Source organism: Dreissena polymorpha, chromosome 13, assembly GCF_020536995.1.
Source record: "Dreissena polymorpha isolate Duluth1 chromosome 13, UMN_Dpol_1.0, whole genome shotgun sequence".
Classification (NCBI taxonomy): Eukaryota; Metazoa; Mollusca; class Bivalvia; order Myida; family Dreissenidae; genus Dreissena; species Dreissena polymorpha.
In genome coordinates, this window is record NC_068367.1 from 65,295,751 (window position 1) to 65,313,356 (window position 17,606).

The 17,606-nt window shown below is 38.1% G+C and overlaps 2 protein-coding genes across 3 annotated transcripts in view; both read left to right on the forward strand.

Annotated features, from left to right (window-relative positions):
* LOC127855270 (uncharacterized) overlaps nucleotides 1-17,606 on the forward strand; it is a 224,944-nt gene that overhangs the window by 185,985 nt on the left and 21,353 nt on the right. The gene's annotated exons all lie outside the window — the stretch shown is intronic.
* The window catches only part of LOC127855261 (histone-arginine methyltransferase CARMER-like), a 54,771-nt gene that overhangs the window by 6,662 nt on the left and 30,503 nt on the right, over nucleotides 1-17,606 (forward strand). For both annotated transcript variants that reach the window (XM_052390709.1, XM_052390708.1), the window contains exons 2-8: nucleotides 782-907; nucleotides 1,503-1,603; nucleotides 9,478-9,582; nucleotides 9,938-10,048; nucleotides 11,678-11,858; nucleotides 16,383-16,555; nucleotides 17,342-17,517. In XM_052390709.1, the coding sequence (XP_052246669.1) occupies nucleotides 782-907; nucleotides 1,503-1,603; nucleotides 9,478-9,582; nucleotides 9,938-10,048; nucleotides 11,678-11,858; nucleotides 16,383-16,555; nucleotides 17,342-17,517 (973 nt within the window). The remainder of the gene's footprint in view (nucleotides 1-781; nucleotides 908-1,502; nucleotides 1,604-9,477; nucleotides 9,583-9,937; nucleotides 10,049-11,677; nucleotides 11,859-16,382; nucleotides 16,556-17,341; nucleotides 17,518-17,606) is intronic.

The window sequence follows — 17,606 nt, forward strand, 5'->3', positions numbered from 1 at the left end:
TAATAATGATACATTAAAGTATTAAAACAGTGTATATTCACACTTTATTTGAAAAAATAAACATTAATAAACAATGTCTTTGTAGTAGGCACTAGAAAGTAAGTATTAACCCATTTATGCCTAGTGGAATCTCCCATCCTTCTAAATTGGATCAATTTATTTACAAAATTAGGGATGTCTAGTATATTTATTTCGTCATTTAGAATATTCCTTACAGAAATTCCTTTAAGCAAACAGCGCAGACCCTGATGAGACGCCGCATCATGCGGCGTCTCATCTGGGTCTACGCTGTTTGCCAATGCCTTTTTTCTAGACGCTAGGCATAAATGGGTTAAAGAGCAACTTATTTTCTCAGCTGAAGACCTTCAGGACAAGAGGCTTTTAAAAGATTTTGTTCACTGCAATTAAACATAAAATAAAAGGATAAGAGCCTAGTTCAATCAACTTACATAATGTGATTTGTAACATTTCCTTGTTTGTCCGTGTTAATTAACCCTTTTAGCGCTGGAATCGAATTTTAAAGGCCTTTGCAAACAGAACGTGGCGTCTCATCAGGTTCCAAACTGTTTGCAATTCTGATTGTATTCTTTGAAAAAAATCAAAGAAAATTTAATTTTAGAAATTCAGCAGACGACAAATTTCCCAGCATGCAAACTATACATTGATGATTCCCTACTTGAACAACGCATGCATCAAAATGACACAAGTCCGAAGTCAGTTAGTTCCTCTTTATAAAAAAAAAAGCATTTATTTCAGCACAATTACTTTTTGTTTTGGACAGGTGAAGATAAAATAAAATCTGTGATTGCATCAAAGGAGGCAGAGTACTGTCGACTGGGCAAACAGAGTCTTGTGATCACTACAGATGCTCAAGAAAGCACGTTGTTAAAGTTTGACAGCATACATAGTAAGTATTTTATGTATTGAAAGGATAATATTTGTAGAACAGCACTGAACAAATACTTTCAAAAAAGTAAATGTTGTCTTTACTAAATTGTTATCTATAATTTAAGCAGATAACTTTGTCGATGGACAATATATACAAACCAATAAAAAAACAAATTACAATCTGTCAATTTCTTGTAATATGGTAATTGTTTGTTGTGTAGTTTCTATACGCTTGAGTGCATGTGATGGTTTCCAGGTGAATCCAGGGGTAAAACACAACAGCAGTAAAATGGACCTGATCACAAACTAAACAGACCCAAGCCTAATAGTGATTTTTTGCAGACGTCAATTATACCACTTTGTTTCAGTTTAGTACAAAACAAATTTTATGCAGTCTGCACAGGCTTATCCGGGACAAAACTTTCCTCTCTTATTGGATTTCTTGCTAAGTAAAGACTTTCTTTAAACAAAAAATACCATAAAAGCGGAAAATGTTGTGTTTGATTAGCTTGTGCGGACTTCATGAGCTAATCTTGGACTACACTTTATGCATTAAACACCCTTATCCCTTAGCGAGGCTATATTTATTTGATCTTACCCTCATATAATTTTAGGTGTGAAGTCGTTTCAGTTTAAGTTGAAAGAGTTACAGGAAGGGTTGTCATCAGTTTTCACAGAAAGAACAGATGAAGCCTCTGCAGTGCAATATTTTCAGGTAATAATATGTGTTATTATAATAGTTGAATGGCATTTTTGAGTTAAGAATAATTTACAATTTTGCAATAACATTTGTTCCAACAATCTCTCTGTTGAGATAAATTCTCTGGCATAAGGAATAAACAAGTCAGAAAGAATTCATATTTATTGCTCAAACTTTGAGAGATCAGATCAGTTTCTTTGAGTCTTGGGAAAGTGCCCCAGGGCTTTTCGCCGCCTGTAATTTTCGTTCCTACTTTTGTGGCAATGTCTCAATTCCGTTTTTATGCCCCCGGATCGAAAGATTGGGGGCATATGGTTTTGGCTTGCTTGTCTGTCTGTCTGTCTGTACTGTCTGTCTTGTCTGTCTGTCTGTCTTTCCTGTCCGGTCTGTCTGTACTGTCTGTCTGTCTGTCTGTCTGTCTGTCTGTCTGTCTGTCTGTGTCTGCTGCCTGTCTGTCTGTCTGTCTGTCCTGTCTGTCTGTCTGTCTGTCTGGTCCTGCTGTCTGTCCTGTCTGTCCTTTCTGTCTTTCTTCTTCTGTCTGTCTGTCTGTTCCCCTGTCTGTCTGTCTGTCTTTCTGTCCTGTCTTGTCTGTCTGTCTGTCTGTCTGTCTGTCTGTCTGTCTGTCTGTCTGTCTGTCTGTCTGTCTGTCTGTCTGTCTGTCTGTCTGTCTGTCTGTCTGTCTGTCTGTCTGTCTGTCTGTCTGTCTGTCTGTCTGTCTGTCTGTCTGTCTGTCTGTCTGTCTGTCTGTCTGTCTGTCTGTCTGTCTGTCTGTCTGTCTGTCTGTCTGTCTGTCTGTCTGTCTGTCTGTCTGTCTGTCTGTCTGTCTGTCTGTCTGTCTGTCTGTCTGTCTGTCTGTCTGTCTGTCTGTCTGTCTGTCTGTCTGTCTGTCTGTCTGTCTGTCTGTCTGTCTGTCTGTCTGTCTGTCTGTCTGTCTGTCTGTCTGTCTGTCTGTCTGTCTGTCTGTCTGTCTGTCTGTCTGTCTGTCTGTCTGTCTGTCTGTCTGTCTGTCTGTCTGTCTGTCTGTCTGTCTGTCTGTCTGTCTGTCTGTCTGTCTGTCTGTCTGTCTGTCTGTCTGTCTGTCTGTCTGTCTGTCTGTCTGTCTGTCTGTCTGTCTGTCTGTCTGTCTGTCTGTCTGTCTGTCTGTCTGTCTGTCTGTCTGTCTGTCTGTCTGTCTGTCTGTCTGTCTGTCTGTCTGTCTGTCTGTCTGTCTGTCTGTCTGTCTGTCTGTCTGTCTGTCTGTCTGTCTGTCTGTCTGTCTGTCTGTCTGTCTGTCTGTCTGTCTGTCTGTCTGTCTGTCTGTCTGTCTGTCTGTCTGTCTGTCTGTCTGTCTGTCTGTCTGTCTGTCTGTCTGTCTGTCTGTCTGTCTGTCTGTCTGTCTGTCTGTCTGTCTGTCTGTCTGTCTGTCTGTCTGTCTGTCTGTCTGTCTGTCTGTCTGTCTGTCTGTCTGTCTGTCTGTCTGTCTGTCTGTCTGTCTGTCTGTCTGTCTGTCTGTCTGTCTGTCTGTCTGTCTGTCTGTCTGTCTGTCTGTCTGTCTGTCTGTCTGTCTGTCTGTCTGTCTGTCTGTCTGTCTGTCTGTCTGTCTGTCTGTCTGTCTGTCTGTCTGTCTGTCTGTCTGTCTGTCTGTCTGTCTGTCTGTCTGTCTGTCTGTCTGTCTGTCCTGTCTGTCTGTCTGTCTGTCTGTCTGTCTGTCTGTCTGTCTGTCCTGTCTGTCTGTCTGGTCTGTCTGTCTGTCTGTCTGTCTGTCTGTCTGTCTGTCTGTCTGTCTGTCTGTCTGTCTGTCTGTCCTGTCTGTCTGTCTGTCTGTCTGTCTGTCTGTCTGTCTGTCTGTCTGTCTGTCTGTCTGTCTGTCTGTCTGTCTGTCTGTCTGTCTGTCTGTCTGTCCTGTCTGTCTTGTCTTGTCTGTCTGTCTGTCCTGTCCTGTCTGTCTGTCTGTCTGTCTGTCTGTCTGTCTGTCTGTCTGTCTGTCTGTCTGTCTGTCTGTCTGTCTGTCTGTCTGTCTGTCTGTCTGTCTGTCTGTCTGTCTGTCTGTCTGTCTGTCTGTCTGTCTGTCTGTCTGTCTGTCTGTCTGTCTGTCTGTCTGTCTGTCTGTCTGTCTGTCTGTCTGTCCTGTCTGTCCTGTCTGTCTGTCTGTCTGTCTGTCTGTCTGTCTGTCTGTCTGTCTGTCTGTCTGTCTGTCTGTCTGTCCTGTCTGTCTGTCTGTCTGTCTGTCTGTCTGTCTGTCTGTCTGTCTGTCTGTCCTGTCTGTCTGTCTGTCTGTCTGTCTGTCTGTCTGTCTGTCTGTCATTGTGTGTGTCCCAAAACTTTACCTTGGTTAAAGTTTTGCAATAACTTTTGCATTATTGAAGATAGCAACTTGATATTTGGCATGCATGTGAATCTCATGGAGCTGCACATTTTGAGTGGTGAAAGGTCAAGGTCATCCTTCTAGGTCAAAAGTCAAATATATGGCTTCAAAGCGGCGCAATAGCGGGGCTAATGTATGGTCCTGTGTCCGTCGTGTGTGTGTCAGTGCGTCTGTGTGTTAACTTTTTCTTTAAACATCTTCTTCTCCTAAACTACTGGTCCAATTTTGATGAAATTTCTCAGGAATGTTCATGTGGTGAACCTCTTTCAAATTTTTATGCCCCCCTTCAAAGAAGAGGGGGTATATTGCTTTGCTCATGTCGGTCTGTCGGTCGGTCTGTCCACCAGACGATAACTCAAGAACGCTTGGGCCTAGGATCATGAAACTTCATAGGTACATTGATCATGACTTGCAGATGACCCCTATTGATTTTGATGTCACTAGGTCAAAGGTCAAGGTCACAGTGACCCGAAATAGTAAAATGGTTTCCGGATGATAACTCAAAAACGCATACGCCTAGGATCACGAAACTTCATGGGTAGATTGATCATGACTCGCAGATGACCCCTATTGATTTTCAGGTCACTAGGTCAAAGGTCAAGGTCACGGTGACTCGAAATAGTAAAATGATTTTCGGATGATAACTCAAGAACGCATATGCCTAGGATCATGAAACTTCATAGGTAGATTGATCATTACTCGCAGATGACCCCTATTGATTTTGAGCTCACAAGGTCAAAGGTCAAGGTCACGGTGACCCGAAATAGTAAAATGATTTTCGGATGATAACTCAAGAACGCCTTTGCCTAGGATCATGACACTTCATAGGTACATTGATCGTGACTTGCAGATGACCTCTATTGATTTTAAGGTCATTAGGTCAAAGGTCAAGGCCACAGTGACAAAAGTCGTATTCACACAATGGCTGCCAGAACAACGGACAGCCCATATGGGGGGCATGCATGTTTTACAAACAGCCCTTGTTTCAAATTATGCCCCTGGGGTCAAATTTGACCCTGCCCCGGGGGGTCAAAAATGTTTTGAAAATTTGTTTATATAATGCCTATTTTGTGCAAACTTGATAAATCTTCTTGTCCATAACCATTGGGCCTAGGGCTACCAAATTGAGTATGTAGTGACATCTTATAATCCTCTACCAAGTTTGTTCAAATTATGCCCCTGGGGTCAAATTTGACCCTGCCCCGGGGGATCAAAAAATTGAAAATTTGCTTATATAAGGCCTACTTTTTGCAAACTTTAAATATCTTCTTGTCCATAACCATTGGGCCTAGGGCTACCAAATTAAGTATGTAGTGACATCTTATAGTCCTTTACCAAGTTTGTTTAAATTATGCCCCTGGGGTCAAATTTGACCCTGCCCCGGGGGGTCACAAAATTGAAAATTTGCTTATATAAGGCCTACTTTTTGCAAACTTTAAATATCTTCTTGTCCATTACTATTGGGCCAAGGGCTACCAAATTTGGTATGTAGTGACATCTTATAGTCCTCTACCAAGTTTGTTTAAATTATGCCCCTGGGGTCAAATTTGACCCTGCCCTGGGGGGGGGGTCGAAAAAATTGAAAACTTTAAAAACCTATTTTGTGCAAACTTTAAAAATCTTCTTGTCCATAACCATTGGGCATAGGGCTACCAAATTTAGTATGTAGTGACATCTTATAGTCCTCTACCAAGTTTGTTCAAATTATGCCCCTGGGGTCAAATTTGACACTGCCCCGGGGGGTTAAAAAATTGAAAATTTGCTTATATAAGGCCTATTTTGTGCAAACTTAAAACATCTTCTTGTCCATAACAATTGGGCCTAGGGCTACCAAATTTGCCATTAGTGACATCTTATAGTCCTCTACCAAGTTTATTCAAATTATGCCCATGGGGTAAAATTTGACCCTGCCCCGGGGGGTTAAAAAATAGAATATTTGCTTATATAAGGCCTATCAAGTTTGTCAAATTATGCCCCTGGGGTCAAATTTGACCCTGCCCAGGGGTGTAAAAAAATTGAAAATTTGCTTGTATAAGGCCATGGGTTGTGATTTTTCCGCGGATCCGCGGATCGGGTTGTCCCGGATGTCGCTTCTGAGATTTGCGTAAATTCGTTTTAAAAAATGTGGGGAAGAGGGGCTACCACCGATTCCGCGGACGTATTTCATAAGCGGCCCGAAATATCCGCGGCGCGCGAAATCTCTCCGCATTTTACACTGGTAGATTATGCCTAAGCATTTTTAAAACGAGCCATATAATTGGCTGTCGTTTCCCAATCTTCCAATTAAAATCGTGTTCTTAAAATGCGCTCTGTGATTTGTTTGCAAATGGCGCCGTTGTGAAGAGAAAATTAAGATTATTGAAATAACAAATAGCAATCGAATAAACGACTGACATTACCTAGTCTGATAGGAATAATGAAATGTGTTTGTCCAAAAAACAGACTACAATTTAGATACAAGCAACACCTATTTCGTTAAGAAATGTGCCCACTGAATTTGTGTCACGGAAACCAGTGTTTGCAAATTGGAGTTTAGTCTACTCGCGAAGTAAAACAATTTAGAAGAGAATCGTTCGAACATGGAAATAGACAAACATGATTTGATTTTTATATGTCTGTGGGTCTGTGTATAATCAGACTCATATGCATATTCTGCTTTATTATGTTTGTCACGCTGTTCAGTTAACTTAAATAGCTTTGAACTGAGTGAAGATGTGAAATGCGAGATATTGAAAGGTAAACAAATTAAATATATTAATTTAACTCAGTTAATACATCATTAACACCAGAAGAACACTCAAGTGTGTTTGTTTATATTTAGTCTATTAACTGTAATTCAATACATTGAAAAACTGCTGCTATTGATCACAATAAATACTTAACTGTTTACTTTGCATCCTCAGTATGTTAAATGTGGAGTTTTAACAGGTTTTTATAAAGAAATGTTGTTATGAAGTTCAAAAAGTTGTTTATTTTAATGTCTGTTTTATGTTTGTCATTGCGTTATGCGCACCATTCGCATTGTCAAAATCAGTCAACAGAATTTTCCTCCCCTCTGACTTTGCCTCAATCACACCCCTGAAGGCCTATTTTGTGCAAACTTTAAAAATCTTCTTGTCCATAACCATTGGGCCTAAGGCTACCAAATTTGCTATGTAGTGACTTCTTATAGTACTCTACCAAGTTTGTTCAAATTATGCCCCTGGGGTCAAATTTAACCCTGCCTCTTGTTCAAATTATGCCCCTGGGGTCAAATTTGACCCTGCCTCGGGGGGTCAAAAAATTGAAAATTTGATTATATAAGGCCTATTTTGTGCAAACTTTAAAAATCTTCTTGTCCATAACCATTGGGCCTAGGGCTACCAAATTTGCTATGTAGTGACTTCTTATAGTCCTCTACCAAGTTTGTTCAAATTATGCCCCTGGGGTCAAATTTGACCCTGCCTCTTGTTCAAATTATGCCCCTGGGGTCAAATTTGACCCTGCCTCGGGGGGTCAAAAAATTGAAAAATTGATTATATAAGGCCTATTTTGTAAATTTTTTTAAAATCTTTACGTCCATAACCATTGGGCCTAGGGCTACCAAATTTGGTATGTAGTGACATCTAATAGTCCACTACCAAGTTTGTTCAAATTATGCCCCTGGGGTCAAATTTGAACCTGCCCTGGGGGGTCAAAAAATTGAAAATTTGCTTATATAAGGCCTATTTTGTGCAAACTTTCAAAATCTTCTTGTCCATAACCGTATGGCATAGGGCTACCAAATTTATTATGTATTGACATCTTATAGTCCTCTACCAAGTTTGTTCAAATTAAGCCCCTGGGATCAAATTTGACCGATCCCGAGGGGTCACAAAATTGAACATATGCTTATATTGGGCCCATTTTGTGCAAACTATAAAAATCTTCTTGTCCATAACCATTGGGCCTATTTCTACCAAATTCGGTAGGCAGTGACATATAATAGTTCTCTACTTAGTTTGTTCAAATTATGCCCCTGGGAACAAATTTGACCTTTCCCCAGGGGTCACAAAAATGAACATATGCTTAAATAAGGCCTATTGTGTGCAAACTGTAAAAATCTTCTTGTTCTTTATTATAGAGCCTAGGGCTACTTAATTTGGTATGTAGTGATATCTAATAGTCCTCTACCAAATTTGTTCAAATTATTTCCCTGTGCTCAAATTTGACCCGGCCCCAGGGGTCACAAAACTGAACATATGATGTTTACCAGTGGAGATTGCTGCGGTCGTTTGGCTGTGACCAACAACAACATCAACATCTTGTAAACATGAGATAAAACCCTGTCATTTAGTGCCATTTTAGGTTAGATGGTGACTGCTTACAAAGGCATTGAAGTTAGAACATGTGTTATGAATGTATTTCTTACAGACTGAAAAAAGTCGGGTTTTATTTAAATATGTTGAAAGTGACCATATATCCGGATGAAAATATTTTGGATGACATGTTAATTTCATGTCTTTTTTGTAGTGTTTAAACCAGTTTAATAATATATTATTGATTTAAAAAACACAACTTCCATGAACATAATTATTTCAAGAAAAGTCAATATATGATACTGCACGGTAAACTCAAACTTTGTATCCAAGAGAAGGTGTTGAAATTAATGAAGTGCAATGTTCTTAACTATCGTATATGCTGCTTATTAATAACTAATGATTCATTGTTCCATTTGTGAATCGTGACTCATGAATTGTGGATATGATTGTCAATTGCTCAACAATCCATATATATTTCTGACCATTTTATAATTTTCTTGATATAAGTTATGAATTGATCTTAGAAGTCAAATGTATTACTTACTTAAATACATTTATAAATATAAAGAAATAATCTTAAGATTATCATAATATTCTCAGGCCTGTTGGTCTTAGGGATGTGTGGGTTGATGAGCAATTTCTTCTTTTATCACAATTATTTCTATCCTACCTGATCATTTCCTTCATATTCCATTTTAATTTAATTGACGTCTGCAACCTCTTTCAAATTGGGAAAGTCCAAAATGTGTCGTTTGGTAAAAGGTTAAGGCATTTTGATTCCTATGGGTCTTGTGAATCTGTTTAAAATCAAATGCGTAGATTTGATCTTCAGCATCTAAAAATATGTGAAATAGAAAGAACGACAATATCTTTTGGAGAGATAAATGTACCTACGTTATAAGCAAAGCACCTTTGCAACAATTCCCGGGCTTTTAAGTCTGTTTAGTTAACACCGTAGTAACTTTTTCCATATATAAAAATGCTCACCCTTCCAACTTTAAACCCCCAGTGGGACGAGGGATAGAAAGAGAAAGTCACATGCTTGAGTACATTTCAACCCATGCGCATTGCACGTTTTTTTCGCAAAGAAAAAACCGTGGAGCGATACAAGGCCATCATGGCCCCCTTGTTTGTTTCCAGTTAAATGGCTACCTCCCATAGCCCGTTACTTTTAATTCCCAGTTTAATTGCTACCCCTCATAACCCATTTCTTTCCATTTCCAGTTGTATGGCGACGTTTCAATTCTACTTTTTTCTGTTCCCAGTTTTATGGCTACCTCTCTCAGCAACAGAACATGATGCAGGACTACATACGTACATCCACATATCAACGGGCGATGCTCTCAAATGTCAATGATTTTCTCGACAAGGTATGTACGTGTCTCTAATGTGAAAGAAGCATCTTAAGGCGTGTTTTCTGAAAAAATTGACAATGTGATTCCCAGATCATCTTACACAACTATGACTTATTGTCTGTCTTTTTGGTACAATATATGCTGTATATATCATAATATTCATAATAAGATATACAGGTTATGTGGTAAATTCTCCAAACAATAGTATATTCAGGATACATTAAATTATTTTTGTATTGTCGATTCGTTCTTCAAGACGATTCCCACACAATATCCTTGATTGACACGTATGTACTGAACACTTCCAACAGAATGTAATGGATTGACACGTATGTACTGAACACTTCACACAGACCTCAATATGTTTCAGGTTGTGTTGGATGTGGGGGCAGGGTCAGGGATCTTGTCATTTTTCGCTATTCAAGCCGGAGCACGCAGGGTTTACGCCATAGAGGCCAGCAACATGGCAGAATATTGTGAGGTACAACTTAACTGTGAACATTTGCATGTACAATTTAAGCTGAAAACATGTTTTAAAAACATGTAGTGACTTTTTGAAACATATCCTAATTATTTACCTAACTAATTATAATGATCAGATTGGGGCACAACAAATGTGAAAAAAATAAATCAACTTACTCAAGCCGAGGGTCAATCAAAACTCTATTTAAAGCCACATAAATACTCCAAATCAACAAATATTTAGTTAAATATTTCGTAATATAAAGTTAACACATAAAAATTCAGTGTTCCTTATAGCAATAGCCAAAATTTCATTGCTAGATGTGGTATGGTAACATAGATTGAAAGAGATACAAAATGCTAGTTTTTATTAGCTCATCTATTTTTTGAAAAAAAAAAGAGCTATTGTCATCACCTTGGCGTCGGCGTCCGGTTAAGTTTTGCGTTAAGTTCCACTTTTCTCATTAAGTATCAATGCTATCGCATTCAAACTTGGTACACTTACTTAACATCATGAGGGGACTGGGCAGGCAAAGTTAGATAACTCTGGCGTGCATTTTGACAGAATTATGTGCCCTTTTTATACTTAGAAAGTTGAAAATTATGGTTAAGTTTTGTGTTTAGGTCCACTTTATTCCTTAAGTATCAAAGCTATTGCTTTCATAATTGCAACACTTACTATCATAAGGGGACTGTGCAGGCAAAGTTATGTTACTCTGACTGGCATTTTGACAGAATTATGGGCCCTTTATACTTAGAAAATTGAAAATTTTGTTAAGTTTTGTTTTGGTCCACTTTACCCCTACAGTATCAAAGCTATTGCTTTCATACTTGGAACACTCGCAAACTATCATATGGGGACAGTTGAATTTTATCTTGACCTTTGAATGACCTTGACTCTCAAGGTCAAATTATTAAATTTTGCTAAAATTGCCATAACTTCTTTATTTATAATTAGATTTGATTGATACTTTGACAAAACAACTCTTACCTGACATACAACAATAGACTCCACTCAAACCACCCCCCTCGATTTTTTTTATTTTTGGGCATTTTTGGAAGATAATGTAATAAATAACCACACCCCCACACAATACACCCCTCTCCACCTCTCCCTCCTTTGTGATTGAAATTGAGATAGGTCCCTTCACCTTTAAAAAGAAAAATAGATGAGCGGTCTGCACCTACAAGGCGAGCTCTTGTTTTTGTGTCACAATATATTTCATGTGAATTTCCTGCAACGTTATCCGAACAATCACAAGCAAACGGGAGATTGGCTTCAGACAGCGTCGGAAGAACGACATGGTTCTCATGAGCTGCCCGAAGCCAATCCTGCATTGGCTTGTAAATTTTTGGATATTGTCGCGGGAAATTCAAAATTAATTCTTTCCCACTCAAAAACAAATTGAAAATGGTTATATGCAAACAGCATAAAACCAGAACATCTGCCAGTAACTTGCAGGCTGTTCAGGTTGAATGCCATTGGTGCTCATCAGTATCTTAGGGTTGGACCTAAAGCTGTTAAAATAGGAATCTATGAAAGCACTGAATTGAACGTGATTTTGTAAGGGACGACAAATGCATCAAGGTGCGTATATAAGCGGTAAAGGGTTAAACAAATGAGATAACTGGTACCTATGTTTGTCAGCAACTGGTGCGCCACAATAAGCTGCAGGACAAGATAGTGGTGATCCCAGGCAAGGTGGAGGAGGTTACCCTACCAGAGAAAGTGGACACCATCATCTCAGAACCCATGGGCTACATGCTCTTCAATGAGAGAATGCTCGAGAGCTTCTTACATGCCAAGAAATGGCTCAAACCTAAGACAGGTAAACCTATGTACTGGCTGTGGTTGATGGGTTTTTTGGTACCACCGTATTTTACCAAACATTTTACTTAGAAGTAGAGAAATGGTTCATCTCTCAGCATTCATGATTTTTAGCTCGACTATTATATATGAAATATATAAAGTGGAGATATCCCACTCATCCCAGCGTTGGCGTTAGTGTGAGCTTGCAAATGTTAAAGTTTGCGTACCACCCCAAATATTTCCTATGTCCCTTGACATATTGCTTTCATATTTTGCATACTTCTTTACCAACATGACACCAACCTATAAACAAGAGCAGACAACTTTATCAAGCATTTTAAAAGAATTATGGCCCTTTTTCCACTTAGAATATGCATATTATTGATAACTCTATGTTAAAGTTTGCGTACCACCTCAAATATTTTCAATGTCCCTTGACATATTGCTTTTATATTTTGCATACTTCTTTACCAACATGACCCCAACCTATAAACAAGAGCAGACAACTGTATCAAGCATTTTGTAGGAATTATGGCCCTTTTTTGTCTTTGTAACTTTGAATATTCTGTTAAATTTTGTTTTTAGATCCACTTTACTTCTAAAGTGTCAAGGCTATTGCTTTCAAACTTCAAATACTTTCTTACTATCATGATGTTACTGTACCTTGCAAGTTGAATTTGACCTTGACCTTTGAATGACTTTGACTCTCAAGGTCATATTAATACATTTTGCTTAAATTGCCATAACTTCTTTATTTAACATCAGATTTGATTCATACTTTGACAAAATAACACTTACCTGACATACCACAATGGACTCCACCCAAACTATCCCACACGCCCCACCCCAGAATCCCCCCCCCCAAAAAAAAAAGAAAAAAAAAGTAATTTTCTTTTTTTTCTTTTTTTTGAAAGATCATCTATTAAATGACCACACACCCACATTATACCCCCCTCTCCATGATGGCTTACATTATACTGTCAAGCACTTGAATAGTCGAGCGCGCTGTCCTTTGACAGCTCTTGTTTTGTATCTATGTTTAAGTTTCTGCCTGGTTGTCAAAATATTGTGTATATTAAAAATGTAATTTTAAAACAAATGTTTATAAAATGTTAGTTGAAAATATGTTTCTTGTTTAATTCTCACTGTTTTTATAAATGCATGTGGTTTTTAACCAGGTTTTCCGAAGGAAATTAACCAGGTTTTCCGAAGGAAAAAACTGGTTATTAGATTGGCGAATGCGGGCGGGCGGGCTGGCGGGCGGAACAAGCTTGTCCGGGCCATAACTATGTCGTTCATCGTCAGATTTTAATATCATTTGGCACATTTGTTCACCATCATTGGACGGTGTGTCGCGCGAAATAATTACGTGGATATCTCCAAGGTCAAGGTCACACTTTGAGTTCAAAGGTAAAAAACGGCCATAAATGAGCTTGTCCTGGCCATAACTATGTCATTCATTGTGAGATTTTAAAATCATTTGGCACATTTGTTCACCATCATGGGACAGTGTGTCGCACGAAAGATTCACGTCAATATCTCCAATGTCAAGGTCGCCACGACTAAAAATAGATTTTTTTAAAAAACAAACTTACAAAGGGGGTTAATTTTGTTTGTTCATTTCAAAAGTTCAGTTTGAGTTTTCTCCATTTATCCAGTCTCCGCCAAACTAGTCAAATTTTTACAGGAAAGTAGGTCCTGTAAACTGGGAAAAAATACAGGACCTCCTCTTTTTTACAGGACCTACCAACTACATAAATATATTAATAAAATAACACGAAAAGACGAGACATATACCCCCACATGGTGCATTGAAACAGAATATTTTCATGCTGTCTTCACAAAACAAGAGAAGCGAATTTATGGCGATTTTTAAGAATTAATAATTCATTATCGTTTGTTGATTCTTGTTGCTAAGTCTCAGTGCGCATGTCAGAGAGGAATCTGGTCAATACGGCCTAAACCGACGACGGCCTAGGTAATTGATCACCAGCATTTTTTACGCAGGGACCTTGACAGTCAAGATCATGACATTGCGAATAAAGATGATCACAATTATTATTAACTATCTCGATTACGTCCATACAAATTGATATCTGTATCATTTAATAATCAGATTTATAATTATCTTAATCAGCGACTAGGCCGTCATGGATTTAGACCGTCCTGACGAGCATTCGTCATATGGTAACAACGCAAACAATGGACCAATCGGGTGCATCGCAAAATTCCGTAGAGTAGAGCGTTGGAATGGAAAGACGCGATCGATATTTTATACCGCGGAAAACTTTCAGAGCCGTAAAAACATAAATAATCAACAATTTCGTTCTTTTTTTTACTGGACAATCGGTCCTGTAAATTAGACCGACAGGCCGGACCTTACAAAATTTTACAGGACATGTCCGTCGGTCCGACCATGTTTGGCGGAGACTGTTTATCAGATTTTTTTTTCACAATGAAAACCTGGTTTTGTGACAATTTTGTCCCTTGTATATTTTTACCTTCAAATTCAGCCGCATTTGATTGGCAATAATTGTTAAACATCAGAGAATTTTTGGAATATATTCTGTCAGCTATAATTGGTATTTGAACGTTCAAGTTTTTTCACATTCCTGTCAACTGACAGACCATTGTACAGTGGAACCCCTCTAAACCAGACTTCCCCGTGACCAAGAGGAAATTTCGGTTTAGAGAGGATTCCGGTTTAGAGGGGACATTGGCTATTTTACTTTCAGAAGCTCAATTACATAGCTGATGTGGAAAAAAACACTTTCAGCAAAATTTAATAGTTTATTTTCATATAACATTTATTGATACTGCATCACATAAGAACGACATATGTCACTTAATCGATTGATTCGAAAGCAATATCATTCACAACATAAAACAAACAGTGCACCCTGAAAAACTTACAATTTCACAGGTGTATGCATTTTTTAGGTGAATTTAGTTCCTTTTTACACCGAAAAACATCTTCAAACGACACAGCCACCAATTAGTGCTTTAAAGTCACTGATTCCTAGTTCCTTAGCAAAGCTCCGTGCATTTTCCAGTATGATCGGACCAGAGATCGGCAACTTTTCGACACTAGGTCTGAGGTGTGATAAACCGGCCTTGAGCGGTTTAGAGGGGTACAATTACGTATGGAATGACCCAATTTTGATCCAAAGAATGACCGGTATTCGGAATTGGGGGGATTCAAGTCTTAAGGAGATATTTTACGCATTGTTTTATAGGGGAAAATTGGGACCGGACAATTTTTACGGTTTAGAGAGGATTCCGGTATAGAGAGAATCTGGTTTAGAGGGTTTCCACTGTATTGGAACACCTTTTGGCGGGCAGGAGGATGCATGATTGAGCGGTTTGGAGGGCGTCTTTGATCTGTATATGTCTTACAATCTTTTTGGAATCTTAAGAAGACTTTCTGCAATTGTATGTTGGCATAAAATGGAGGTCTAATTCAATAACCAGACAATAAGAATTAGAGCTGTAACGATTCACCCATCATTCGATTCAATTTCGATACCAAATGGTCCGATTAGATTATTTTTGATTAGATTCAAATTAAACTATTTGCTGCTTATTTTGCAAACTATTTAATGTTTGGTTTGTGCAGGGCATGAATTAATATGTCTGGTATTTGTTATTAACTAATTATGTTGTACATTTAAAGTGTTTAATCTTTGAAATATAATTTAAAAACGCAACATTGTTTTATAAGTTACAAATTTATTGAACAAAACTTCCTGTTGAGTTATTATAAAATAACATTAAATGCACAATGTATCACATCTGAAATATCAACCGAGCGTTTGCTCTTTAAATGTTGCCAAAAATGTGTAGTGCTTCCAGATTTAGGGTAACTTACGTCAACAAAACATGATTTGACAGTTGCCTTTGCATCAAAACTTTCGCGAAACCCGAAATGTTCCCATGCTTTTGATTTTAATTTTGACGGTGCATCTTTCATGCTCTGATGTAATGCTCAGCATGTTATTCATTTAATCATTGGATGCCATATTTGCTATTGACCAATCACAAGACTTATTGCAAATGACAAGAAAGTTTAGACGACGGATTTGAAAAGTAAGGTTTAAAATGCGGATCAATCTGGATTGCAGTTAAAGCAAATTGAAAGTGGCTGTATTGGTATCGAAATCGAATCGGCGGCGTTGAACCGATTTTTCGATGCATCGAACCGAATCGTTACAGCTCTAATAATTATGCACCAGGCTCTTGAGAGTAATTGTCCTTTATTTATAAAAAAAAGTTAAATTTGCCGTTTTGACCTTCTTACTAGTATGGATTTCATGGCACCTTCGCCAAACTTCCTGGAAATGTTTGTTATACTTTTTGTACTCAAAATGCTAATTAGCAGTTTCAGACAGTTCTCTTTATTTATTCACTTTTTGAGGATTCTTTGTCTGTTATAAAATAAAATGCTATATTTAAGTACTTTAAAACTTGGCAAGGAACTAAAACAAAAATGCAAATAAATTATCAAAAATATATTGATTGTCTTTAAGCCCTTGTGTGCTTCCAGGTAAGATGTACCCGACCCAGGGTGACCTTCACGTGGCCCCTTTCACAGATGAAGCTCTCTACATGGAGCAGTTCACCAAGGCAAACTTCTGGTACCAGGAGTCCTTTCATGGCATCAACCTCACCAGCCTCAGGGATGAGGCAGTGAAAGAGTATTTCAAACAGCCCATAGTGGTGTGTAGCCTATTTCTTTCCTACCTTTAAGAATGGTTTGGGATCATACTTTGGAATAATTCTGTTATTTTAAGACATCAACTATAACAATATGACAGATGAGTTATTGCACGAGTACTTTGAGCTGTTCATAGCAGTGTCTAGCCAATTTTCTTCCTTCTTTTTATAGCAATTGAGTTATACTAGAGGTAAATTCTATAATGTCCAAACCTCAAATTCATCAGTGCAAGGGTTGAGGTGAGGTAAAAATACTTCAATCAGCCCATACTGATGTGAAGACAATTTGTTTCCTGCCTTCAAAACAATTTGGTATAAATACTTGTACTTTTGGTTAATTTTATAATGTGCAGGCTTCAACTTCACTAGTAAGAGAACATTGGGGTAAGATTTCTCCCACCAGCTCTTAGTTTAAAAGATCCTTTCTTAAATATGGCACTGTGTTTCATTTGGTAATATTTGATAATTATGATCAACTGGATCATGCGGAGTTGTATATGACGTAAAACAGCCCAGGGTAATTTACTTTCTTTTTTCCCAAATGTTACATTTTAATTTGGGTTAAATACTAAGACATTGAGTTCACTTGATAATAATTTTGATCAGTGTTCGAAATCAGATTAAGAATTTTTACTTATATAATAATTGTGACTTGTCTAGGCAACCCATTTTGGCGAATAACTGAATACAATTTTGTGTGTGTTTATAATCTTTATTATACTTCATTATTTTCCTGTTAATTAAGGTTGTTTGACATTTTTAACCACATTTCACACACTGTGTTTACAGGACACTTTCGACATACGGATGTGTTTATCAAAGTCAGTAAAGCACACGGTGGATTTCTTGGCAGCTGATGAGACAGACCTACATGTAATAGAAATCCCATGTACATTCAATATACATCAGACTGGGCTTGTCCACGGGCTGGCATTCTGGTTTGATGTGGCCTTCTTAGGAACAGTGTAAGTTCTCACTGACCTGAGATGTAATGATTCCTCCTTTCCACTGTTTTTTAACCAGGTTTTTCGAAGGAAAAAACTAGTTATTAGAT